Source organism: Monodelphis domestica, chromosome 2, assembly GCF_027887165.1.
Source record: "Monodelphis domestica isolate mMonDom1 chromosome 2, mMonDom1.pri, whole genome shotgun sequence".
In the NCBI taxonomy this organism is placed as follows: Eukaryota; Metazoa; Chordata; class Mammalia; order Didelphimorphia; family Didelphidae; genus Monodelphis; species Monodelphis domestica.
The window spans coordinates 302386085-302413878 of NC_077228.1; the positions used below are offsets into that span (position 1 = coordinate 302386085).

At 35.4% G+C, this 27794-nt stretch overlaps 1 protein-coding gene across 23 annotated transcripts in view; it reads left to right on the forward strand.

Moving 5' to 3' along the window:
• The window catches only part of MLIP (muscular LMNA interacting protein), a 394551-nt gene that overhangs the window by 117365 nt on the left and 249392 nt on the right, over window positions 1-27794 (forward strand). For 2 of the 23 annotated variants that reach the window (XM_056818412.1, XM_056818415.1), the window contains exon 1: window positions 23321-24290. The exons of the other annotated variants lie outside the window; for them this stretch is intronic. In XM_056818412.1, the coding sequence (XP_056674390.1) occupies window positions 24255-24290 (36 nt within the window). In that variant the 5' untranslated portion in view covers window positions 23321-24254. Of the gene's footprint in view, window positions 1-23320; window positions 24291-27794 lie in introns of those variants that run through there. 23 annotated transcript variants of the gene reach the window in all.

Here is a 27794-nt window from a genome sequence, read left to right on the forward strand (position 1 = left end):
AGAGACAATGGAATTGTAGTGGCAAGTAATCTTTTGACCTCACTATGAAAGCTTTCCCTTGGGAACAAAGTAAAAATGCAAGTAATTTGGATACTTTTCATTTAGAGCCTTAGTTTTTTCACTGGAAACTTCAGAAGAATTAATAAGATCCAACTTGGTAGGGGAATCAAAAGATACCAACATTTGTCTGGAGCATCAGAGATCAGTGGAGTAATATAACTTTAATTACAAGAAGAAACGTTTGTTTCCTAATATTTCAAGAAATCTGAAAACATCCAGTTCCAAGATGGAAACACTACAGGGACTTTTCTGATCTGTTGTTACTTTGAGGCAGCAATTGATTTTATAATGCACTATTTGTTTTTCATGTGAAGGGCGGAAGGTCATTTACTTGGGGAAAAAAAAAAATATTTTCTCTATCAGTTCCAAGGTAGAAGAGTGGTAAAGGGCTAAGTCATTAGGGTTAAGTGACTTATCCAAAGTTACACAGCTAGGAAATATTTGAGTTAAGATTTGAACCCAGGACCTCCTGACTCTAGGTTTGGCATTCTATCCAATTGAGCCACCCAGCTGCCCTGTAATTTACTTTCAAGATGTAATATATTATATTATATTAAGTATAATATATTATATATAATTAATATATAATATATTATTTATGTATGTTTTAGAAATACTATATATAAAATATAGCATATTAAAATAAAAATATAAAGTATACATACATATACTATATTAAACAGTATATAATTTATATGTTTTATATACTGTATTAAACATATAATATATGAAAACAAAATATAATATATAATACATAAATACATAAAATATATACATATATTAAATGAAATACGGACATTGACAAAGTTCATTTCACATAAATGGCTAGAATTGTGATGCCTCTTTAGGGCCTGAGGCTATTTCAGGCTCTTGCATACCAGCTGAGAGAGCTGGAAACCAGAAGAAGGTACTGATGAGCCAAGTCCTGGGCTTGCTGGTACAAGAGAATAATCTTCACTTGAAATGGGGAGAGAGTGGAAAGGAATGAAGAAAAGAGTGGAGACTCTTCTCTCTTATACTAGCAAGCCCAGGATTTGGCTTGTCAAAGCCCTCTTCATTTTCTAGCCTTCACTGCCTTCCCTCTTGGCTCAGATCTCCATCTCTGAGTTTCTTTTCTTCTGGCAACCCCTCATCTACCCATTCTAGGCTTTTGAAATTAGTTTTTTAGCAGTGCATTAAGAGAAAAACATAGTGAAGGAAAGGGAGATTTAGAATTTGAATTGGAAAATGGTAAGTATTAACATTATAGAAGTCATATCACTAATAATAATAATAGCTAGCATTTAAATCTAGGCCCCAATTAATGCAAATAATGAATCCACTAAAGTAGTTGCATGTATTCAAGTTGGAACTATTTGAAATTATAATTATATAAAATATAGTAATTGGTTTCAGCCCAGTGGAAATATTCAATATGAATTTTAATAACTCTACCACTTCAGGGAATTAGTTATTTCCACTAATCTAGACCTAACTGTGTACATTAGGATTTGCAAGCCACCATAATGGGATAATACAAAACACTGAATTTGCAAAAACTTGTGAAGTAGGAAGCAAAAACATTTTTGGGGGGCATGAAGAATAGAAGGGTTAAATTTGTGAGGTTATTGCATTGGGAACCTGCTATAAGGAGAGATAATTAGGTAGCACAGTGTATAGAACAGTGGGTTTGGATTTAGGAAGACCTGAGTTCAGATCTGTCCTTAGACACTTAATAGCTATGTGAACTGGGTCAACATTTAACCTCTATGCCTCAGTTTCCTTATTTATAACAGAGAAATAATAATAGTATCTCTCCCCAGGGTTGTTCTGAAGACCAAATAAGATAATATTTATAAAGCTCTTAGTACAGTGCCTGATACATTGTAGGTTCTATGTAAATACTAGTTATCATTACTTATCAATAGCATTTGATACTTGCTCCAGTGTTTTTATCCCTAATTAATAGCTATAAAACTGAAGTGTAAAGAAGTTAAATGACTTTCCCAAGGATATATAGTAGAAAGAATTCAGAGGTAAGATTAGAACACAGATCTTTGCCTCTAAGTCAAATCTGGTGATTTTTCTAATAATTGTTTTTCTAATATAAAGCCTATTTATTAAGTACCTTTATCCTTTTTATGGTTTTAATACAAAAGATTTAAAAAAGCTATACCCTTAAGGATTAAAAAAAGTGTTTAGCAGGGATCTGAATTCAAAGCCTGCCTTGGAGACTTACTAGCTGTGTCTTCTTGGGCAATCCTTTAGGACAGGTATAAAATGAACTAATAGGACATGATGACATCTAAGGTCTCAGCTCTACATTTCTGATTTTCTGAAGATATGAAACCTTTCCAAATAAGTATAACACATTGACTGTAATAAAGGTAATGTTAAGATACAGAAAAAGGCCTTAAGAAAATTGAAAATAGAGGAGATCATTGTCAATTGCTATGATCAAGGGGAAAAGCACATGACCTGCTCCTTAAAGAAAAAAAACCTTCATTGGCAGAGAAAAAGGAGGGGTGCATTATAAGTATGGGGAGACACTTGTACATAAAACTGGAAGAACTCAGGACAAGATTTAGGAATGAATAACAGCCCTCTTTTCAGAATTAAAAAAAAAGAATGGTGTGAAGGAAGAAGGGGAAGAATATAAGATGGTCCAGAAAAAAACACTGGAAAAGTAAGGAATTTTTATTTTATTCTGTCTGCAATGTTATTCAGTCACATTTGACTCTGTGACCCCATTTAGGGTTTTCTTAGCAAAACCACTTCCATTTCCTTCTCCAACTCATTTTATGGATGAGAAAACTGAGGGAAACAGGGTTAAGTGATTTGCCCAAGGTCACAGCTTAGTAAACATCTGAGGTGAAATTTGAACTTGGGAAGATGAGTCTGCTTGACTGTTGGCACTGTGTTCTACTCACTGTACCAGCTAGCTGTCCTCCTGTCTACAGGAGAGAACAATTGAATGCTTTTGAGTAGAAATGACATATTCAGTCCTGGGCATTAGGAACATTTTATAGATTAACCTCTTCCTGCCTTTCCTAATCTTTTTATATTTTCTTCCCTTCCAAGGACGCTGTAGGAGGCCTTTCTCAGTTTTCCCTCTGCTATTGTCTCCTGTCTACTTCCTCTTTTCACTCTATGATTACCTACAACCCTCACATATATATATATACACATATAAATATCTATCTATCTTATATTACCTCTTTATTTGCACATTGTCTTTCCTATTAGAATATATACTTCTTGAGGGCCAGTACTGTGTTTGCTCTCCATCCCCAGTCTAGCACAGCGAGTGCTTAATAAGTATTTGTTGTTGAGCGGCAGCTGCTCAGTGGATTGAAAGCCAGACCTGGAGATGGGAGGTCCTAGGTTCAAATCTGGTCTCAGACATTTCCTAGCTGTGTGACTCTCAGCAAGTCACTTAACCCCCATTGCCTATCCCTTACTGCTCTTCTGTTGTGGCATTAACACACTGTATTGATTCTAAGATGGAAAGTAAGAGCTTAAAAATGTTTGTTGATTGAATAAATGAATGATGGGCTGGATGTGAGAGAACAGAGGCAAGGAAGCTAGTTTGGATTGTAAGATTAAAAAATTAATATCCAACTACTTAAATTAATATTCAACTACTTCAAGTAGTATATTCTTATAAGAATTTATTAATTTATAACTTGAAGAAAAAGGAAAATGATAGCATTAGCAAAAAGAGAGTTGCCTGGACCACCAAAAGCAGGAAGAGGGCCAGGAGGAGAGGATGGGAAGAAGAATTAAAAAAGGTGAGGTTACAGGAAACTTTTCGTACAATACATAAGGATGCTATGTGGACAAAGGGAAAAGGATTCTGGGAGATGAAGTCCAAGGGTTCAAGATTTCTAATTACACAGGATGTTGTATAGTCAAGAAATGCTGAGGACCCAAACTTAGATCATGACCAAAAGTAAAAGAGAAAAGAGGATGGATGTGAAAGATAAGAGAGAAGTAGGGTAGATAATGAGTCAGGTAAGTGGGACATTAGAAAAAGAAGAGTCAAGGATAATTTCAAGTTTGTGTATTTGGGAAGCCAACTGTAGAACTGATAGATCATCACCAGAAATAGGGATCTTAGGAAAGGACGGATTTGGGATGAAGATGATGTATACAATTTTGGACATGCTGATTGAAAATGCTGGTGAAACTTCCAGGTTGAGATGTCCATCTAGAAGTTGTAACACAGGATTAGAATTTAGGGAAGGTATCAAGACTTGGAAGCCATCTAAGTACAGGTGATGATTGAACCTATGGTAGTTGAAGATCTAACTAAGGTAGATGAAGAGAGAAGAGAATGATTCCAGAACAAAGCTTTGGGGGATACCCAAACAACTTTTGACCTCTGAGGTCAGAGCCAAGAATAATCGGTAGAAGTTGCAAAGAAACCGTTTGAGGCTTAATGTAAGAAAAAACTTCCATAAAAATTAAAGCTGTCTAAAAGTAAAATGGACTGAACAGAGATGATTTTGCCTTCCCTGTAATTTCAAGTAGAGGCTACATACTTGTATATGGAATAGTAGGGATCCTTTTGTGTAAAAGTTGGACTATTTGGCCAATAATATCCTTTTAAGCTCTCAATTTCTATGGTTCTGTGAACTACATCTAGATCTCATCCCAGAGGCTGCTTCTTGCATCCAAATGTGACAAGGCTGCATTTAGTTTTCAAAGAATCATTCAACCCAAAATACCTCTGGTCTACTTAGATAATCCCTGCTTCTCACTCTTTTCTCCCCTTTCTCTACCACATCAGGGGAATTTCTTCCTTCCCTGTTGATCGGTTAAAGATGGGTCCTTTTCTCACCCTGGTTTTCTGGAAAATAAAAATGACTTCCCTTTTTGCTTGTCCTGAAATTATCTTCTTTGAGTTTCAGGTTCTCATTTTACCCTTTCTTGAAGTGTTCATGTGAAGTGATTTCTCTGGTTCTTACTCAGATGGTCTGCTCTAATTTTTAAAAAGGCTCTTTTGTCTATTACTCTTGAATAATCTGTGAATCTATTCTCTCAGTGGTGGTAGAAGGCTCCTCCTAATATTCTCATTGTCTATCTCTTCTGACCCACCTATCCCTCATCTCTTGCCAATAGCCCTCCTCCTCTACCCCTACCTCATAATATGACCTAAGCAGGCAGAAGCCCTTTGAGTTTATTTCTCATATATTAGCCACTGGGTCAACATGCCAAACCAATCATTTCTGCTTCTTCTGAAACCATTGCTCTCTGATGATCTATTCAGCTACCAATTCATTGGCAGACCTGAGACAGTTGGCCTCATCCTAAAATGGTTCTTTGTTTATATAGTATTATAAAGCACTATATTTAAAAAAAAGTCAATTCCTGCAACTTTCCTTTTAAATATATCATTGTCACCCCCTACCAACTCTCCCCTCCCAATAGAACTCTGTTTTGTTTTATGAAGTCCAGCCAAACAAAACAGATCTTCAGATTGCTCATATCTGAAAATGTATGTTTCATTTATCTTCTATAGTTTAACACCTCTTCTCAGACACAGGGATACCCCTTACATTATAGGTTAGAAAGTATATCTAGAATTGTATGTTTTTCAGTATTTTGATCATCATATAAATTATTCTCTTGGTTCTGTTTATTTCATTCAGTTTTAGTCCTGAGTCTTTTGAAGTTTCTCTGGTTTCCTCACATTCACCATTTTTTAAGGAATCAGAAACTATGTTCAAATCCTCCCTCTTCCACATACTACTTTGGACCCATGGCAAGCCACTTGATCTCAGTGGGCTTTGGGGAGGGCCATTTGTAAAAAGAAGAGATTGTACTACATGGCTGTTGGGGTTCCTTCTATTTCCCAGTTTGCTAAGTCATGGCTTTTCAGCATGAACTATCACAAATCCTCCCTATGTCTCCTTCACTCCTGGGTCCCTTCTCTCTGATGACAGACACATGCCTCGCCTGCACTTTGGGGCTTGTTGTAGGGCAGGACACAAAGCAATTTATCTCCTCTGCTTTTTCTAGCTCTCCTTTATCAAGTCTTCCCTCATTAAATGAATATTCCTTGAAGGCAGGTATGATATTGACCTTTGACTGAATTTATAACCTCAAAACCTAGCACAATGTCTTGAACAATCACTTTATCTGTCTGTCATATTCTTATGGTTCAGTTTATTCATTCCTCTATCACTGACCACCCACTTTTCTGGTTTGTTGTATAAAATAAATTTCTTCCCAATACTGTGAGGTAGGATAGTACAAGTTGTCAGGTAAACACTGGATACCTTTCTGAATCAAATTATCACTAAGAGAATAATTGGGTGCTATAGGGTGGAAATGATGGGCCATTGGGAAGAAGTGATTGCTTCCTCCTAGGCTTATGATATAGTAGAGAAAAAAGCAACGACTGTCTCAACATGCACTCAGATTTTGAAAGCAGATTTCAAAGAGTTCAGAGGAAGACAAGGTAGGCTCCCAAGGATTAAAATTCTACAAGGGAAGTCAGCCCAGTAGGGATGGATAATTCAAGAATTAAATTCTGAAGATACAAAGGAAAGCAATTTCAGTGAGGAGAAAAATTTTGAGTCCTATGAATAGACTGATGTGTATGTTCAGGAAACTAACAAACTAATGCAGATTAAAAAAAGAATAGGGAAGCAAGGACATCTAACAGAAGCTGAATATAATAGCATACTTTAGACCTGTAAAATAATGTCAGGAATATTAAAACTTAGAACTAGCTGAGGTTGGCAGGGAAAATCAAGGGCAACAAAAAGTGTTTTTCCTCCCAGTTCTTTTCAGAAGGCATCAGACCATTGGCTTAGGCGGAAAGAGTAATGACAATTAACAAAAGAGAGGAAGCTGAGTTGCTCCATTCTGGTTTTATTTGTGTTTTCTCTACTGAGGAGAATGACTTTTGTTTTGAAAATGAGAACAAAAATGACTATGAGGGAGTTGTTAACCAAGATAGGTATAAAGAAAAAGTTAAGAGGATCTAGCTGTCCTTGATAATTTCAAGTCACCTGGTTCATATGAACTAAATTCTTAGATAAGGAAGGGACTGATGAATGTCATCACAAGCCCATTATTTGTGATCTTTGAAAGATCACAGAGAACAGCAGAAGCAGCACAGAATAAAAGAAGGGCAAATGTTCTAATTTTGGAGGGAAAAAAAGAGAAGAGAATGCCATCTACAACTGATAAGCCAGTGAATTTGACTTTGATTCCTCAGAAAATTCTAGAGCAGAAAGAGATGTTTAGGGAATAGTTAAGGAAGGAGACCATTGATACAGTGAGCCAGAAGGGCTTCTCTAAGAACAAGTTAAGCCAAAATATCCATATTTTTTGTTTCAATAGTATTCCAACACTAGTTGTCCAGGGGACTATTATAGACATATTTTCCTTAATTTTAAAAAGTACCTGGGTGGACATGATGGACAGATATAGACTAGGTGATAATATGGAACTGGTTGAAAGGCTGGTGCTAAAAAATAAATGCCACTAGTGTCAAAGTAGGGTAAAGTCTCTAGTTGAATGTCCTGGAGGGTTATGCTTAACCTTAAATTACTTAAATTGTTTGTTTTTTTTTTTATCATATGTTACTTACTAGCTGTTTAACCCAGGGCAAATTGCTTAACTGTTTTTCTCAGTTTCCTCATCTGTAAAATGAGCTGGGGAAGGAACTTGCAAACTACTCTGGTATCTTTGTCAAGAAAAATCCAAAAAGGGATCATGAAGAGTTGGACATGATTGAAAACAACTGAACAACAACATTCATATGTGTATTAAATTTGCAAATACTGGGAGGATTACATAGCACACTGATTGACAGAATTTGGTTGGATTAGACGTCTTAGGTCCCTTCTGACTTTAAATTCTATGATCTCTATTAGCCTCTCTAGGTTCCTGAGCACAAAATTGATATGGGGGAATCTAACAAGAAGAATTCCAAAAGAGAAAAATATACAATCTTGTATTTTAACTAATTTTTTCTTTCCTAATGGGATAGCATAAAAAATTCCCAATGATGTATTTTGATAAGTACTGCTTCCAATTATACTTATCAACACAGAGGCATTTTGATAATTGACTTATTATATGCTTGTAGTCTAGACTTCAAAGCTAGTTTTTATATGCTATACAAAAACCAGTGGGCTCTGAACATCCTTTTCAACAACTTTACATAGTTTTTAATTATAAGGCAGGATGATATGTTGGCAGAAGATAGAAGGGAAAGGTAAAAACTTACACAGTAGAGAAGAAATAGCTGAAGGAGAAGACCTATGTCAGGTAAAATTTAATAAACTAGTCAATAAACACCAGGGATAAAGCTGAACTTTGCAGACTAACACTGGAGGTATACCTAGTTACTTGACATGCTCATCTTAAGTAAATAGAGGTAATAAAGCTGAGCCAGAAGTTCTCTTTTCATTAACCAGTTCATCATTGGAGCTTAAGTTTGATGTCTGCTAAATTCTATTTGATCGAGCTAGGGATGTGATCTGCTTTCTCAAGTATTGATGGCAATACTAAATTCTTATGCAGAGAAATTTCAATTTATGATTGATAATCATAAAAATATTGCTTCAGTTACTACTACTAAAATTACAAGCAACATTTATATAAAATTTACTATGTGTCTGGAACTGTACTAAGTGCTTTAAAATGATTATTTCATTTGATTCTCACAAAAAGGATGAGATACTTGTCTCTTGAGAATCATTTTCAATTTTGGAAGACTTTATTTAAAAATACTTATACACAGGTACACTTTAAGGACACTGATGTACAGCATTCAAAGCAATTCTGTCATGATGATGAAGAGTTTGAGTCCATGACATACGAGAATCAACTGAAGGAGCTTTGAGGCTTTGGAGAAGATAAGGGTCTGTGGGATATAAGACTTCAAGTATTTGAAGGGCTGTCATATTATAAGAGAACTGGACTTGTTCTGCTTGGTTAAAAAGGGAAAGACTAGGAACCTTGGGTAGAATCTACAAAAATGGAAATTGAGGTTTCAGGCAGGGCCAACCTTCCTAATAATTCAAGCTGTTCAGAGTAGACTGGGACACCTTGGGAGATAGTGGGTTCTCCTTAAATGGAAGTCTTTTAGCAAGGGTTGGATGACTACTTGATATGGATGGTGGATTAAATTCCTTTTCAGCCATAAGGTTGGACGCCTTGGTTGCTAAGTCCCTTTCCAGTTCTGAAATTCTTTGATCCCTACCTCTATTCCTGCTTTGATTTTGAATCCTCAGGTCACAGGAAAGAATGACTTTCTCAATTCAGATATTCTCACTAGGAAAATATAGTGCGCATCATATCAATATAATCTTGTCTTCCCACCCTGACAATAGTCAGACAAGGACTTATCACTAGAGGTTGCCCATCAGGAGCTTTGTTTCTAGGATGGTCCCATTTCAGGAAGGTGCTAGGAAGAATAATTCTAAGCAAGACACTCCCTCTTAAATTTTGTTGCTCTTCCAGGAATATAACGGGGAAAGAGTTTGTAGTTCAGCATAAGTAACTCATTTTGAATCAAGGAATTACATTGAACCCTGGTTTGTTGAATTAAAATGAACAAGACTACATCAAAACTGTCTCTGAACCAAATCCAAATTGCCCCAGTATTGCACTTATTTCAGATATTTTCTTTGAACTGCCTGATCTGTCAATCCTTGGTTTAAGAAAAATTTCTACTTTCAGAATCATCTTTGTACACTTACCACTACAATTAATTCCTGTCTTCTTTCATTAATCATTATTTATTACTGGCACTATTTTAATAAAATACTCCAATACTAAATTTGACAGGCATTGGGGATAGAGATTTGGCTCTGGAGTCAGGGGGCCTGGTTTAAATCTTGCCACTGACACATACTGATCGTGCTACCCTGGGCAAATCGCTTAACTCCTATGTGCCTGAGGCAACTCTAATTAAGAAGCAGTTGCTGATGTTCATTAAGAGAGAGAGTTTGCTCATAGGGAATTTCTTACATCCATCATCTCACAGGTCCATTATCTTCCCTCACCCACCAATGCCAATCTTAAAATATCTTGTTCAAAAAAATAAAATTGAATTTTGAGCTAGGTTATTTTTAATTCTCATTTTCCTTACTTGTGCTAATGCAGGCATTAAAGAGTAGATAAAAAGTGGTTCAGGCAATCCCTTAACAGAAGGTTCCCCAGATGGTATTGTTGCTCCTGGGATAACTTTCTCCTGCTATCACTCAGGAGACTAAATAATTCTCCTTCTGAAATTATACCCTTGAGTCCTCTACTAAAGGCTTCCTTTGGCATGGCTCATGCACTGTTCCCACTCTAGTATTGAGGACTCACTTAGCTGTTGAAAACACACAGATTATTTTCAAATAGTACTATTTCTATTTGTTTCTATGGGTTCAATGATCATATCTCTTGAAATGACTCAAAGATTTCTCTATTTACCTTCAGTCTCTGCTCTGAGGTCTAGTTTCATATCTACAAATGTCTACTGGATGTTTCTAAATGGATGTTCCATAGCCATCTTGGTTGTCTTTCTCTGGCAATTCTTGCAAAGAGTGATAACAATGGGTGGCATTCAGTAGGAATGATGTCTGAGTGAAGAAAAATTTCAAGCCAAGTTTCAAAGGAAGAAAAAAGACTTGTAGTACATCATGTCAAAAGTGACAAAATGATGATTTTGGCTAAATTTCAGAGAAAATGGAAGACTGTATATATATATAGCAGGACAATTCAAGACTTATTCCAGAGATGAAAAGGAGAGGAATTTAGCTAGATTTCAGAGGAGGAGGAAGACCATTAAATAGGAATATTTCATTTCATTTCAATTGCAGTGAAGGACAATAAAAAGGTATGAAATTATTAAGAATAAGTAGGGAGAATGAGAATTAGATTTTTGGACATAGCTAATGTGAGAATTTCTTTCTCTTGGATAAGCATATTTGTTATAATTTATTACATATTTATAATAAATATGTATAATATTAATGTTATACCACATGTCATATATAAAAATAAAGATAAATGGTAACTCAAAACTATTTTTAGCTTAATAGTATTAATTAATAGTGGAATTAATAGTAGTGGAAAGATCTAAGATGCCTCGTGAACACCAACTCCTGTGCTACACAATCGCTGCTCCGCATAGGCACACATGCCCTGGTGGACATGCCCAATTCCCCCATGTGGGATAATGATTCCCAGTATTAGCTGAATGAAGAGATTTTTGACACCCAAGTTCCTGTTTGCTTGTGCACTTACACTAAACACATAGTGCTCTAGATTAAAGCTGCATAGTGATTAAAACTGCCTGGATGGGGATCACTAAACTAATTCACAGTAACAGTTCCTTAAAAAGAGCAAGTTGTACAATTTTGTATATTGGGGGTGATGGTGGTGATGGGGAAATGCTGGGGGTGGGGAAAAGCCTAGAAACTGAATTAGATGATTAGTGTTCAAACAAATGTGATTTTAGAATAGCTCGGTTCTTTCTACTTAATGTGCCTTTAAAATATGCCATTTTCTATGTTTTATATAATCTGAAGTTGTACATGAAAATAAAGTTTAAACAAAGTAGTCAAGGAAAAAAAATTTTGTTGTTTTTTTGTTGTTTTTGTTTATTGTTATATTAATATTAAAATGTTACTGTTTAAATATTAGAAATAAATATTATTAACTTAGCAATAAAATGTAAGTGAGAAAGTAGAATTGTATCATTAAAAATAAAATGAAATTAAAGTAAAAAAGAATAGGGGAGAAATGGTGGCTTGTAAAACATTTTGAAGGCAAGCCCTCTGGTTATGGAGTTAGTCTGACTATTAATAGAATTGCTTCTGTTCTCATGGTCTTAGTTACTTTTTTGTAGTCTGAGTGGATTAGACAAGAAGATATCTTAGGTCACTTCTGCCTCTAAAGACTATGATTTCTATGAGCTCCTGAGCTGAAGTTTCACATGAAAACAATTAGGGAAAATTATTTTGGTTATTGAGAATAGAATGTAATGGAGGCCAAAGAAGATTAGATTTCTGAGAGTCTTGCTAGGTCACTGTTGTAATGATTTAGAAATGATGATTTGGACTTAAGTGGTGGCTCTGGAGGGAAAATAAAGGGGCATATTTGAGGGAGAGGTGACATAATAATAATTAATATTTAATAAATGCTTTAAAGTTTATATAAAGGTTCTTAATATAGACCATCTCACTTGAGGCTACCAATAGCTCTTTCAGGTAGGAGCTATGGTATATTCTTCATTTTACAAATAAGAAAACTGAGACTTGAGATTAAATGATGTATCTATGGTATAGCAATTAGTAAGAATATTGGGGAGGAGCAGGGTCTGATCTCATTAGTTTATGACTCTAGATTGAACATCCTCTACCACTAAAATGGAGCTAGGACTTGAATATTCTCAAAGCTCTTCATATGCATTCTTTCATTTGATTCTCATAGAAATCTTCTAAAATATATAGTACAAGTATGATTATCTCCATCTCCCCCCCCCAGAAAAGCAAAGTAGAAGAAATATTTGATTATGAATTTGATTTTTGGGGTAGAGAAAGAGGAATTGACTCTAAGATCATGGATGAATGATACCTAACATAATGGGAAATCTCTATGACATTCTAGACTCTCCCTTCAATACTTGGAAAAAACAACCATAGACAAAGTAATCAAGAACATTTGTGTGTAGCCAAGGATGCTGGCCACTGGCCCGATTGGTAGATTGACTTGACCAATGGCCAAAGATGCCTAGGGATTGCTTGATTTGGCAGTCCTGTGGTCTGTCATGATTCTGGGTCACTTATTGGTGATAGAAAGACCACAAAGCATGGGAGTAGAATTTCAGAGCTGAAATCAGGGAGACTTTGGTTTAACTTGAGCATCAGACACATAAGGGACAACTCATTTAATTATCTATGTGTCTCAGTTTTCTCATATATAAAATGGAGAAAAATAATGATACATACCTCAGAGTTTTTAATCAAATGAAATATGGGAAAGTGCTCTGAAGCTTAAAATAATAACTAAATGTGAACTAACATCATTTTAAAAAAATTCTTTAAAAATGAAAGTGAATACAAATATTAATGGTGATTTTTTTGGTGAACAGTCTTAACTATATCTTAGTATCTTGGTATATGCTTCATTATTTTTTAGGTGTTCTGTTTTGAGTTTCTTTACTTTTCATATTTTAAGTATTATTTTTTTAATTCAGCAAAATGACAATGGATTATACTAGGCTTTTGAATGTTATAGGAAAATAGTATTCTGAAGGGAAATTTAAGGGAAATGAAACGCTGGTAATTTGTCAACCAGGTTACTTTTCCTAATATGACTTGACTAAAATCTGGCACTAAGTACCCATGAGAGAGGATTAATAATAGAATGAGTCTCAGTTTCAGAAAGTGAATTCCTGAAGTGGCTCCCCTGTCCTCTTCATTCAATTAATTAGTCTTTCTTCATTTTTGAAATGATGTATGCTGAGGCTATCAGACTGAATTGTAATGGAAAATCTTGCTTCCATTGGGTCATACTTCCTCAAGGGCCAATGATTGACCATTTCAATGTAAATCAAAGCTCATAGGCCTAGGAACAGCTTGGCCTGAGTCCCAGGAAAGGAACAGAAAGATATACCTTTCACATTAGTAGCAGCTAGATTTATATTGAAATAGCCACATATATATATATATATATATATATATATATATATATATATTTCTTTTTTTTTTTTGGTTTATTTGTTTATTCCAACCCATGTGGAATGATGGTCTTTTCTGATTTGTAACTGGTAGTCCTATTTTGAAATCCTGAAAGTTAGCTTCTAAGGTATACAAACTTTACATTCATGTTTCACCAGTGTAGTGTATTTCATTTTCATTCATCCATTTATAGAATTTAGAGATAGAAAGTAGCTAAGACATAATCCAATTATCTAAGTAATAATGATTTATTATCTTACTCACGGTCACACAGCTCTTAAGTATTCGAGGCTCCCTCTCCCCTCATCTACCAAATTTGTGCACTATACCAAACAAGCTTTGCTTGTCTCCATTTTTCATCCATAAAATGGAGATAATAATAGCATTTGCCTTCCAGTATTATTGTTTGGATAAAATTGGTTAATATTTGTAAAGCACTTTGTAAATTTTGGTGTTACTACTACTACTACTACTATTACTATAGCCTCTATTACTACTACCATCACCACCACCACTACTACTATTTCTCCATTTTTCTTCTTCCTCCCCCCTCTTTTCCTTCTCTTCACTTAATAAATAATTGTTCATCAAAATTATGAGTTATCGATATTGCTTTTGTTATTATTATTTTCAATAAATGTCAATATATGGAGCACTGTGCTAGCTGCTAGCATTTCTAAGAGAAATGAAAAGCAGTCCCTGCCTTTTCTATCCAGAGTCACAAAATGTTAAATCTAGAAGGGAACCTAGAGCTGATGTAATCCAGTTCTTAAATACATCTCTCTTATATAATTATTGTATAGATGAAGAAGCTACTAGGGCACCAGAGAGATTAAATAACTTTTCCAGATCCTATATCTAGATAGGTCTGGAATGGGAAATGTAGGGCTCTCATTTTAATGTGATTTCCACTACACCAACCCTGGGGTTAAGATCTTCAAGAACAGCAACCTTTAACTAATTTAATGATTATGTTCCTGAAACCAATAGAGAGAATCAATGTAATTCTTCCAGACTCACGTTTTAGGGAGAGTGAGTTGTTCTCTGACCATAAATAGTTATATTTCTACCTTAGATAATTTGGCAAGTAATTCTAAAGCATCTGCTTTGTGTAAGCTACTGTGCTGGTACCTGAGATACAAGCTCAGAAATAAGAAAATCCCTTCCCTTAAGGAGCTTATATTTTATTGGCATATGGGATTCTGGCAGATGGGACACAAAAAAGAAATACAAAGTGTACACAAAACAACAACAATGATATTTAGCATTTATATAGAACTTAAGTGCAAGCTGCTTAACCTGACTTACCTCAGTTTTAGCATCTGTAAAATGAGCTGAAGAAGGAATGGCAAACTACACCAGTTTACAAAAAAAAAAGCAACAACAAAAAACACAAAACACAAAAAATCAAATGAAACTTAAAAGGGAACACAAAGATGATGACAAAACAGAAAAAATGATTGAACAATGATGACAAAATTTATAAGGCCTTTATAAATATGATCTTATTTGAGCCTCAAATGATTGCTGGAGGTCAGTGTTATTACATTTTACACATGAAGAAACTGAGAGAGGACACATTTAAATAACTTGCTGGGTCACAAAGTAAATATTTAAGATGGATTGAAAATGTGTCTCTGACTCCAGGTTTAGAATGGTACCCCTTGTTTCATCTACCTGCCTAGTAAAGACAAAAAGGAATTTAAAGGGAAAGACAGTGATAATGGGGGTAGAGGAGAGTATTCTCACCCCTCAAGTTTGGTTTGTGTGTCTATGTGGTCATTTTATTCACTGAAATGGTAATTATATTCAGAGATGGGAACTGTGATAGAAACCCTGGCTTCTTGTTTTAGCTCATGATTTTTGTCAACTATGTATTTTTTAATTTGATGAGATTTTATGAAGTAAATGTCTATTTCTTAAGTACCTACTATAGGTTTTTAAAAGATTTCTTCATTTGTATTTATCACAGTAAAATACTCAGTTAACTCCCTCCCTCTCTTACTTCCTCCCATTAGAGAAGCCATCATTTTGACAAAAACATATGTGTGTATGTGTGTCTCACTTCTATCAATTCTTTCTCTGGAGGCAGTCACAAGTTATTCTTCAAACAATATTTGTTGCTGCTTATAATGTTCTCTTGGGTCTGCTTGTTTTATTCTTCATAACTGTATGTAAGTCTTTCCATGTTTTTCCAAAATTTACCTGTTTGTCATTTCTTATAGCATAGCTCATATTCCATCACAATCTTATCCTACAATGTGTTTAGTTGTTCTTCAACTGATGGGTATCCCTTCAATTTCTAATTCTTTGCTACAACAAAGAGATCTGCCATAGATATTTCAGAATATGTAGGTTGTTTTCCTTTTTTCTTGATCACCCTAAGCCCAACTAATTAAGACCCTTTAAAATCATAATTATACCATAACTCATTCAGCCATTTTCCCAATTGATGGGCATCCTGGTAATATAAAGCTCAATGAGATCATTTTCCTCAAGTGGCATTAGAATACCTTCCTGTGTAAGCCTACTGAGGAACTTTAAGGAAAGAATGGTGGAACCCTTTAAGGAGGACCATAAAAGTGCCGGTGGACATCTGTTTGCTTCATATGGCCCAATTTACTGTTGAATAATTTAAGCCTAGAAATTGGGAAGGTGTCCTTTGTGCAATGTGTTTAATTTCTGTCTTATAGTAAGAGAGGAATTTATGCAGGGTACTTAGAAATTTTGGTCATGCCTATGGAAGTTCAACAGATAATAAGTTCCTCTTTGCCTTCCAATATACAATAAGTGTATCCCAAGCCAAATTATATATGTCCAGAAACTACGTATCGGTTTCTTTTCTGTAACAACTTCCCAAATAAAATTTGTTTCTCGTTAAAAAAAAAAAAAAGGTTTCCTTGGTAACTAGGCCATATGCACATGATCACAGTAGTTTGTCACTTTTGAAATGTGACTTCATGACAAGGCCATCAGGTTCAGTGAGTTGATGAAAACAACACCCAGACAAAAACATTGCTGAAGGTACAAGAGTCGGGAATTACCAATGGAAGCTCCATTCTAGGTGACTGCTTCTAGACATGGTAGAAATAAGCTTTGTTGGGTTCGTTGATCTCCCTGATTTCCTGGTCCCCCCCCCAGTACCACCCTCTCAAGTCAGAAAATTGAATAAATGGGTTATGTGAAAGAAAACAGATGTGAAATTTTCTTAAAGTTACTGAATTACCATAAAATATATTCTGGGAAATGGGGTAGGAGGATATGCGGAGAATGTGAGGCAGCCAACCACCTGGACTATAATAGACTGACTTTTAATGGTACATAAAAAAATCTAAGGTTAATTTAAATAAATGTTTGATTCTTATATTTTACATTGTCATTTCTCAATGAAACCTCTATTTTCCCTTCCATCACCCCTCCAATTAAACTGTCCCTTCTAGGGGATTTTTGAATAACAAAAAATTTATTGTTTTTTTTTTTGACTGTGTCTGACAGTATTTAGAGTTGTTTCCCCTTATTCCCAATCTAGCAGTGGGGAAAAAAAAAGAAATAAAGCATAACTCTTGGAATCACTGACCTTAGGTTCAAACTACTTGTAGACAGTAGGTAAATAAGGTATATGTGTTGGATTCAACAGAGGGATAGAATAAGTTCTCCAAGGAAGCATTTGTTAAACACTTATATGCTATAAACTGTAATAATAATAGCTAATGTTTATATAGTGCTTACTCTGCATTAGGTACCATGCTAAATGCTTTATGGTTATTTCATTTGATCCTTTCAATAACCCAGGGGATATAGATGACATTACAATCCCATTTTATTATAAATTGAGACAGGCAAAGATTAATAACTTCCCCAAGGTCACATAGCTACTAAGTGGCTGAGGTCATAATTGAACTGAATTGAGTCACCTAGTTGCCTCTATAACTCAATTAGGATCAGGGATCTGTAAAAATGATCTGAGATAGGCAAAGCTAGGTGGCTCAATGAATGGAAAGCCAGGACTAGAGACAGGAGATCTTGGGTTCAAATTTGGCTTCAGGCAAGTCATTCAACCCACATTGCCTAGCCCTTATGGCTCATTTGCCATGGAACCAATACACAGTATTAATTATAAGATGGAAGGCAAGAGTTTAAAAAAAAAGATCTGGGACCTTGCTATAAAAGAAATGGGGAAAATGTACACAGGATAAAATTCTAATAATAATGAGTTTGTTTTCTCAGTCTAATGGGAAATAGTAAGCTTCCTATTACAGAGCCTTTCATCAAAACACAGTGTTCTTGTACATCAAATAGAAATGATAAACTTTCTCCCACTTAAACTCTACTTTAGAGAAAGTATTTGCTGACTGCTTGGATGTGGCTGATATAGTAATATCTTTAACATGGTGAAAAAGACTTGGTCTTTTCTCTTGAAAGACTTATACTAAAAGTAGTTTCGATGCAGAAGAAAATTGGTTTTGCATAAGACCTTAGCATGATGATAAAGGTCTCATTTTCTCTGTGTTTACTAAAAGGGAGCATGAGTGGATGTGTCAGGACTTTTCCACTCATAACATTCCTTAGATCCATTTGCATTCCTTAGGTCAGGCGGGTCCTTGGTATGCTGGAGGATGGGTGGAGTAATGGGAGAAACACTGCTGAGAGCCAAAAAATCTGGGGTTTCAGAATGGGTTATCAGAATGATGTACTAAGAAGAACATTGGACCTCTTTTTGGATCTCTTTTTCTTTAAACCCTTACTTTCAATCTTGGAATGAATAATAAGCGTTGTTTTGAGGCTTAGAAAAAGGGATAAGGGCTAGGCAATGGAGGTTAAGTGACTTGCCCTGCTTTGTAGCTTTTACTAGTTTCTGAGGTGTAAACACTCACAGTGAAAAATTGAACAATTAGCTATGGTTGGAGTTGACTTTAGGGACATATTGATTTGAATCATAATCTTGATTTTTACTAGTTATATAACCCTAGAAAAGTAATCTCACCTCTTTGAAAATCAGTTCTCTCAGTTGCAAAAAAGAAATATTGTGCCTGGAGTGGTCGTTTAACTGTATTGTTGAGAGGAAAGTAAATTTGAAAAGACTATAAAAGTTTGTGATACCTTTGTGAATTTGTTTTTATTAATATGTTATGGCTGGTTATATACATAGAAGTGTTCAACTTTTTCAGTCTTGCCCCTTGTATTTTGTATGTTTACTTATATATTTTTAAATGAAGTTTATTTCTGTCTTCTATTTTTATACAACAGTTTTCTGCAAATACTCCTCTCCCTGAAGTCTTATCTTTTAATAAAGAAGAATAATCCAAAATCCAAAAGTCCAGTAAGTGTCTGCATTGGACACCATTCTATTCTAAGCATCTTCCACTTCTTGGCTATGAAGAGGGAAGTTTTTCTCACCATCTCTTCTCTAAGACTGTTACTGGTCTTTCAAGTGCTCAGAGTTTGGCTGGAGGAAAATTCTTAACTGAACAGGGGATAGAGATAATCATAAAAAAGAAAATGGACAATTTTGATTATATAAAATTTTAAAGTTCTATATGGCAAAGTAATTGCAGTTAGAATGATAAAGAGGACAATTAATTGGGAAAATTTTCAGAGGATTTTTCTCTGATAAAGATAATTAATATCCAAGATATATAAGGCATATAAATATATTAGTATGAGAGCCATTTATCAAAATATAAGCAGTTAAAGGATATAAATGTGAGACTCTCAAATGAATGAATGAAAACTATCCACAAGTATAAGAAAAAATACTTCAAATCACTAATATCTAGACAAATGCAAATTACAGAAACTTTTAGGTTCCATTTCTAACTCCATCAGATTTACAAAGATGACAAAAGAGAAAAACAGTAATTATTAAGGTACACCGATTTGCTGTCGATAGAACTGAAAGTTTTTTTTTTAATAATCCTGGAAAACAAATTGGAACTATGCCCCAGATCACTAAACTGTACATGCAATGTCACCTAAAAACAGTGATGTTTTTAGGTGCATATTCCGAGAGGTCTTCCTTTTTGTTTACATTATTATAATGATTATTTATATTGTTATTTTAGTTCTTCTCACATCACTCTGCTTGCTGTATTTCTGAACTCTTCATGTTTCATTTTCAGCTGTTCTCTAATTGATGGGCATCTACTTTGTTTCTAGGTCTTCACTGTAACAAGTATTACTCTGAATACTTTGACTTATGGTGGATCTCTATTTCTGTTTTTGATCTTCTTGATATTTTATATCCCTTACTAAGATCGTTGAGTGAAAAGATATGGATAGTTTAGTAACTTTTCTTTCTTTTTTAAAATAAATTATTATCAAGGATTTCCCTACCTCCCCCAATCCAATGGGCAGGGTGAGGGACACAGATAAAGAAATAAGGAAATGCTGTATCACATAAGCACACTTGAGAAAATTAAATGACCATACTGATCACATACAGCAATGTGTTACTTATTAAGCACTATCACCTTTTTGTCATAGAGTAGGCAGTATTCTTCTTTATCCATTCTCTGGAGTCATGATTGATCATTGAGTAGGACAGAGTTCTTAACATCTTTCATAATCATAGTGATGATGCTAATGATGATGACAAATCTCCCTAGCTTGCCTAGTCTAAAAGTACAGCTTGAGGCATAAGCGTAAGTACAAAGCTACTAATGAAACTCTGCTCTGTTCCATTTCTGACCATGAACAGTTCACTCCTGTTTAGGCAATCTGGTGGTTTCTCTCCCCTCACAGAGGTCTACCATATTCGTGCTAGATTTATTTGATTGGCTTTATCCCTTTTATAGCTTGGAATTCTTTAACTCAAGAGATCCATCTCTGATAACAGAGATTACAGGTCATGGTTTTTCATTTTTCCATATTGAATTCTTTTTTTTTCACACCGTATCAACTTATACAGGCCTTTCTATGTCTCGGAAACATCTTTCCCTTCATTTCTTACAGCACGATAAATACTTGTTCTCTGTCTGCCTGACAATAGTATTGTGCTACATTCATATACCAATTATTCAACCATTTTACAATTGAAGGCCACCCACTTAGTTTCCAGCTCTTACATGATACCAGATTTATATCCAGAATGGTAACACTAATTCACAGTTCCACCAGCAATATATTATTGTGTATCTTCCCACAGCTACTCCAACATGAACTAACTTTATTTTTTGGTCATCTTTTCTGATTTTCAAAAGGTTAAGTGGGACTTCAATTGTTTTAATTTGCATTTATTTTACTGTTGGTGATTCTGAACATATTCTCATATAATCATGTATTTGCAATTCTTTTCCAAATCCTACAATCATGTATCTGTTGGAAAATGGTTTTTAGAATAAATCTGTGTGTTATTTTTGAAATATTTTTGTCTACCTACTATTTTTTTAGAAATTAATTTAATGAATATAATTCACACATAAAAGAAACAGGATTCTGGGAAATTCCAAACCTTGATAATGATTCAATTCATAGATCTGATTTCTATCTTCTAAAGCCCTTGAACATATGATGACCAAAAACAAATGTTAAGGGTCTGGATATCTATTTCCCTATTTCTCAATATAAGATATTATATAGTGTTCATGTGGAATGGGAAAATCCTAAACCATATTCCCTCAATTACCTGATTACCAGAAAACAAAGGGGAGTAAAAAATGATAGATGGAGAGAGGAAGGCAAAAGAAATGGTAGCCTGAGGATTTAATGTATTTCCCAAACCCTCATGTTTACTTTGTGCATCAATTGTGTACATATTTTTTCACCTTTTTCCATTTCTTCTTCCTCCCTTTTCCTAATTCTGAATACCAATAGCTTTCTTATTTGTTGAGTTATGACCCTGAAAGTCTAATTATGCATTTCTGTATTATACACAATGTAAAATGGGGTCCCTACACAGTTTTGGGGCTTGAGAAATCAGAAATCAGATCTGTGCATTTTGTCATGCAGCCTCAACAAAAAGAAGCAAATAGAAGAAACAGAAGGCTGAGATAGAGTTCCAGAGAAAAGTGGGTTTGATGATAAAAAAGAGAAGTGAGCAAAAAGTTATTGAGTTTTTAGCTCACATGATTGCAATAATGGTCAGAATTTTGACAATGTGCCTGGGGTGATGTGGGGGACACTTTTGGGTAGAAGTTTAGATTTGCTGAGTATGAGGTGAACACATTGAAGAGAAGTATAGGATATATCCAGGAAGCAGTTGGATGTGAAGACTTGTGGCTCAGGGAAGAGGAAAGGACTTGGAAACCATTAGAATAATGGTGATCAATGAAACCATGAGCCTGAATTAGATTTCTGAATTTTGAAACTAAAGAGCAGAGGGCCAGGAGCTGAACTTCTGGCTATGCTCATAATTAGAGAAAGGGAAAGGTAGCAAAAAGAGCCAAGAAAGAATATATATAGAAGCAGGAGACGAAATTGTTGTAATGTCACAGAAAGCAGGGAAAGAGAATTTCAAGAAATCAGGGGTCAAGGAAGAAAAAGTTATTGGATATGATAATTAGGATGTCACTTGTCAGTTTTTCTAGAATAGTTTCAGTAGAGTGAAAGTCTAGAAACAGGACAGTAGAAAATTGAGGGTTAAGAAAGTGGAGAAGAAGGGGCAGCTGGGTGACTCAGAGGATTGAGAGCCAGGCCTAAAGACAGAAAGTCCTAGGTTCAAATCTGGCCTCACATCCTTCCTAGCTGTGTGACCCTGGGCAAGTCACTTAACCTCCATTGCCTAGCTGGAGGGCTCTTCTGCCTTGTGAGGAGGGGATCTGCATTTCAGGAATGAGGCATGTATAAAACCAAAATAAATTACTGAAAGGACCATCAACATAGAGATGGAAAGAACATTTAATGGGCATTTAATCCAGACTCTCCATTTAACAGAAAAGGAAAATGAAGCTTCTATAAACTAGTTGACTTATTGAAGTCACACAAGTAAATATCAGATTACTGTGGTTAGGTCATGTCCAACTTGTCGTGACTCCATTCAGAGATTTCTTGGCAAAGATACTGGAGTGGTTTGTCATTTCCTTCTCCAGCTCATTTTACAGAGGAGGAAATTGAAGCAAAATGGGCTAAGTGATTTACCCAGGGTAATACAGCTAGGAAATGTCTTGAACTCAGGTCTTCCTGCCTCCAGACTAGCACTTTATTCACTGAACCACCTAGCTGCCTCAAGTATCAGAGGCAGTATTTGAATCTAGGTCCCATGACTCAAGAGTCAGTGGCCAGTTATTCAGTATTTATTCATTAGCTCCTTTGTGTCAGATACTGTGCTTAGCACTGAGGATACATGGAAAGATAAAAGACAGTCCCTGCCTTTTCCAACCTATTAGGGGAGTCAATATGTACAAATATGCAATATTCAGGATAAATTGGAGATAATTTTAGGCAGTAGAATTAAGGAGGGTCAGTACAGGCTTCCTGAAAACAGTAAGGTTTTGACTAGGACTTGAAGGAAGTCAGAAAGACTTGGTGGCAGAGATCAGGAGGGAGAAGGGAGCAGGTGTGAGGGACAGCCAGTGAAAATCACCAGAGATGAGGGTTTTTTTTGGCAGGGACATAGAGGTAGCCAGTGGATTACAAAGTGTAGGGTAAGGTTGGGGGAGGTAAGATGTAAGAAAATCAGAAAGGGAAAGAGATTGTGAAGGGCTTTGAATGTCAAATAGAGGAGTATAAAGTCATCCTCAGGACCAGATGGATTTTCTAAAGATCTTTCTTGTTGTTCAGTCATGTCTGACTATTCATGACCCCATTTGGGGTTTTCTTGGCAAAGATCTTGGAGTGGTTTGCTATTTTCTTCTCAGATGAGGCACTGAGGCAAACCGAGTTAAGTGACTTACCTAACTCATTGGTCTTTGAAAAATGAAAGACAACGGACAACAGAGGAGTACATATTCTTCTGTACCATGCTACCCTGTTTGTTAGTGATGAGAAATGAAATCTTAACAATAACCAATTGGGGAAAATTCACATTTTATGTTGGGATATAGTCTCTTGCCAAATGAGATATACTATTCACTTATGAAGTATAGAGCACGCTTCATGAAATCCCATCTCATCTACCCGGTAAATTGGTTAGAAAAGGAATTTGACCACAGCTACTTGCTTCTGCTTTTGTAGATCATAAAGGACACGCAACTATTATGATTTTTCAATAGCATCAGTGAAATTTGAGTTCCTACAGGGAGAACATGCTGTATTTTTTTGGGGGGGGCAAGCTGATGGAAGAAATTGGAATTGTACAGTTCTGAGCCTCAGTAAATGTCTTCCACAAGAAAGAGGGTATTTCATCTTCCTCGAGTTACATCTTTGTAGCTATGCACTCAGACAATGATTCTTTGTATATGGCATTCTTTTAGGCCCACACAGACTACTGAGCTGAATGTCATTAGAACCTCTAGAACTTGCAAATTTTTCAGTGCCCTCCTTTTCCTACCCAGTCACATGCTGACTAAAACCATCAGCACACATATATAGCAGCATTCAGTACAGCATGCATAGCACTTCAGAGCCCCCCAACCCCAGATGACCGGTCTGTGGGGCTTCCGTAACCCAGAACAGGTAATGAGATTTCTTATGCGGGTGGGGGATTCACTTTGAAAAGATTGCAAGGTTATTTTTGAAATGTTTCCATTAGAAATCTTCTTTTTGTCAGCCTTTTGTAATGATGAATTAAATAGTACTGTTCCCTTCAGATCCCAAAGACTGTGAATAGCATTTAATTAAGGCTACCTATATTTAGACTATAATATCAATTAGAGAAAAAAGGTAGTCCAGAAAGGGATAGACAAGTTTACATATTACATATGGTCTTATTGTTTGGTAAAATTCATAGCAAAGATTTATATACCTAAAACAGGCAAAAAAGGATAAGATAAAAAGCTATCAGTTTGAAGGCAGAAAAATTCTTAGGCTCTATAATACATGGATGTGGGAAGGATTTGTGATTTCATTCAGTGTGGTGAACTCCCAGTGTGGGAATTTTCTCTACCAAAGCTGATTTCAACTGGTGTATGACTTAGTAATTAAATTTTAGAGAGATGCTTAGGGCATATTGAGTTTTAATGAGTTGTTTAGCATCAAATAGCTATTGTTGGAAAATAATTGTTTTTCTTACTGAAGAAAAATATTTAAAATTTTTTTTTCCAGTCTCTTGGTAACCTCATTTAGGATTTAGCTGGCAAAAAATACTGGAGTGGTTGGCCATATCCTTCTTCAGTTTATTTTACAGATGAGGAAACTGAGACAAGGGACTTGCCCAGAATCAAATAGCTAGTAAATGTCTGTGGCCAGATTTAAAATCAGGAAAATGAGTCTTCCTTACTCTAGACTAGGTTCTCTGTGCCACTTAGTTGCCCACAGGACAAAATATTTAGATTGAAAAAAATGTTTATACACATATATATTTATATATGCCTGTCTTCTGTAATGGAAACAAATTGCAAATCTTTGTGTATTATGGAAAAGTTGATAGACTGGGAGTTAGGGAGACCTGGGTTTATATCCCAACTCAGACACTTACAAACTGTGAAATAATGGACAAATCACTTAACCTCTCAGAACATTGTTTTTCTTAATTGTAAAATAGGAATAATACTACATATAGTATTTACTTCATGTATATAAATTTCTTTGTGGATTTAAAAATGACATATAAATGACAATTTTATTGTTATTTTGGTTTTGAAATGTTATTTTTATTTTTAAAGATTCTGAATATTAAAAAATTATTTGTTGATTTGGGGAAAATATCTTACCCTGGAGATTTGGAGAATAGGACAACTTTTAAGAACTAGACAAGCCTTAATTTTCAATGACTTCTTTACTTAAATTCTTTTTCTTGTGGAAGGGTCTAGACTTGTGGTTTCTAGGCGTGGGTAAATCAGTAAAGAATCTCCCTCGAAGGATGCAGATCAGTGAATTATTGTCTTAAGAGACATCTGGGTACTGAAGGATTATGTGACTTGCCCAGAGTTTCATAATCATTAAGTCCTTGGGGTGGTACTTAACTCCAGGTCTTCCTAATTCAGACTGACCCCTCTAACTAGCTAGTAAGGCCTTCTTTTTTTTTCCTTTTCTTTTTTTAAACCTTATTTTCTGTTTTAATAACAACTCTAAAAAAGAAGGGGAAGAGCTAAGCTAACAAGGTTAAATAAGTTACCCAGGATCACACAGCTAGGAAGTTTCTGAAGTCAGATTTGAATTATGTTTTTCTGACTAGACAGACCTGGTGTTCCATCCATTGAGCCACCTAGAGGCATATTGTCTTATAAAATTAAATTCATAGCTCCCTTGAACTAGGTCAAAAAAGAGTTCTCAGGGACTTTTTTTCAGGTGTTCTGGTTCATCTTTTGAATTTTTACTTTTCTTTTTAAAAAGAATTAATAAAAGGTTAATCTAATATAGTAATTGCCTATTTCTCTCCCTCATATATTTAAAACCCTATCCCCACACATATCACTTTCAGAAGAAAATAAAGAAAAATATTTTCTTTGAATAATTATCAATCCAACTTTTAGAGATTCCCACTAGAAAACAGCAAATGTGGCTGACCTCAGTTTTAACACAACACAACAAGTTTCAACAAGTAGACTTTTCTTAGCCCTTGCAAAACACTTTCATATATGAAAGTGATGGGTGAAGGCTGAAGAGAGGCAGATAGACAGGATGCCCAACCTTCCTGCCAGAGCTCTCCTGAATTGAAACAGCCCGCTCTTGGGGATTATGCCTTGCCTTTCCCTGGAGATCTTCAACCATAGGTTGAATGGTGCCTTGCCAGGGATGTTGAATGCTGAGAGGTTTTTCATTAAGGTGCAGGTTGGATTATATAACTCCTGACATCTGTTTAAACTCAGAGAGTCTATAAAAACATGGGTAAACTTAAAGCATTGCTAACTACTCTTTGGGATGAGAGGAGGGAGTTAATACTCATTCCTCTTCCTCTTCTTCATTTTTCTTGCCCTGTCTTCTTACAATATCTACATTTTTCCTATTTGTTCTGCTATATAACTTGTATATAGTGTTATTGATTTTCCCAATGAATAGGTTATAATATTTATCTTTTTCCTATTTGCTCTGGCATTCCTGGTCCTCCCAATGTATCTCAAACCTATATGCAGAGAAGGGAGCATTAAGTACCTACCTGGAATTAAGGTATTTGCCTGGTCCTTCTTAGATAGACTAAAAGTACTTGAACCCCACACTGGAAACTCAAAAGGAAATGCTACAGGTAAACTGCATTTTTCAGTCACTTGCAAGTCTTCCCTCTCAATAGCACTTTCACAAATATGCATGAAACCTTACTTAAAGCAATTTTCTCTCTAAGCTGTGAGGAGCTGCTGAAAAGGAGGAATGTTAGCTCTCAGTTTCAATTAACTTTGCCACTCACTACTGACTGTAACTATGGGTAGCAAGTGTTCTTTAGAAAATGGAGGTGAGACTCCAAGATTAATGAAGGTCACTGAGAAAACAGGTGGCATCCTATGGCCCAGGCACCTGATGCTTTCAAAACTGACCTTGTGCTATGAATTTAATGTAAAAATATTTGGAGATGTGTGTGTGTGTGTAGGGATAGAGAGGACAGTAAATTCAATGCAAACTTGGAAAATGTGATATTTAATGAAATATAATAAATAATTTTAGTTTTTCATGAAATAAAGTTAAAAAAATACCTAAATACTCAAAATATATCCCTCATATAAGAGCCTCTCTAGTTTCTAGATGCCAAATGAAGATAATACCACCAACTTAATAATTTTGCTGGGATCTTTTGTGGTTAATAGTACATATGAAATTCTTTGACATATTTAAAGGTAGCAATCATATTTATCTTCCATTTTATTCTCCTGAGGTTTTTAGTGCTCCATGACTTTGCCAAAAAAATTAGGGATAGGAACTAGACTTATGATTATATTCATTTGGAAACTCCCAAGTGAGGAAACTCCTGGTAATGCAGGTCAACATTGTTTTAAAAAAGTAAAAAGATAGAAGAGAAGGGAATGTATCCTGCGAGGGGAGGCTCAGACCCCGAGGTATGGGGAGGAGGGAAAAAAAGAGAACTCCCCT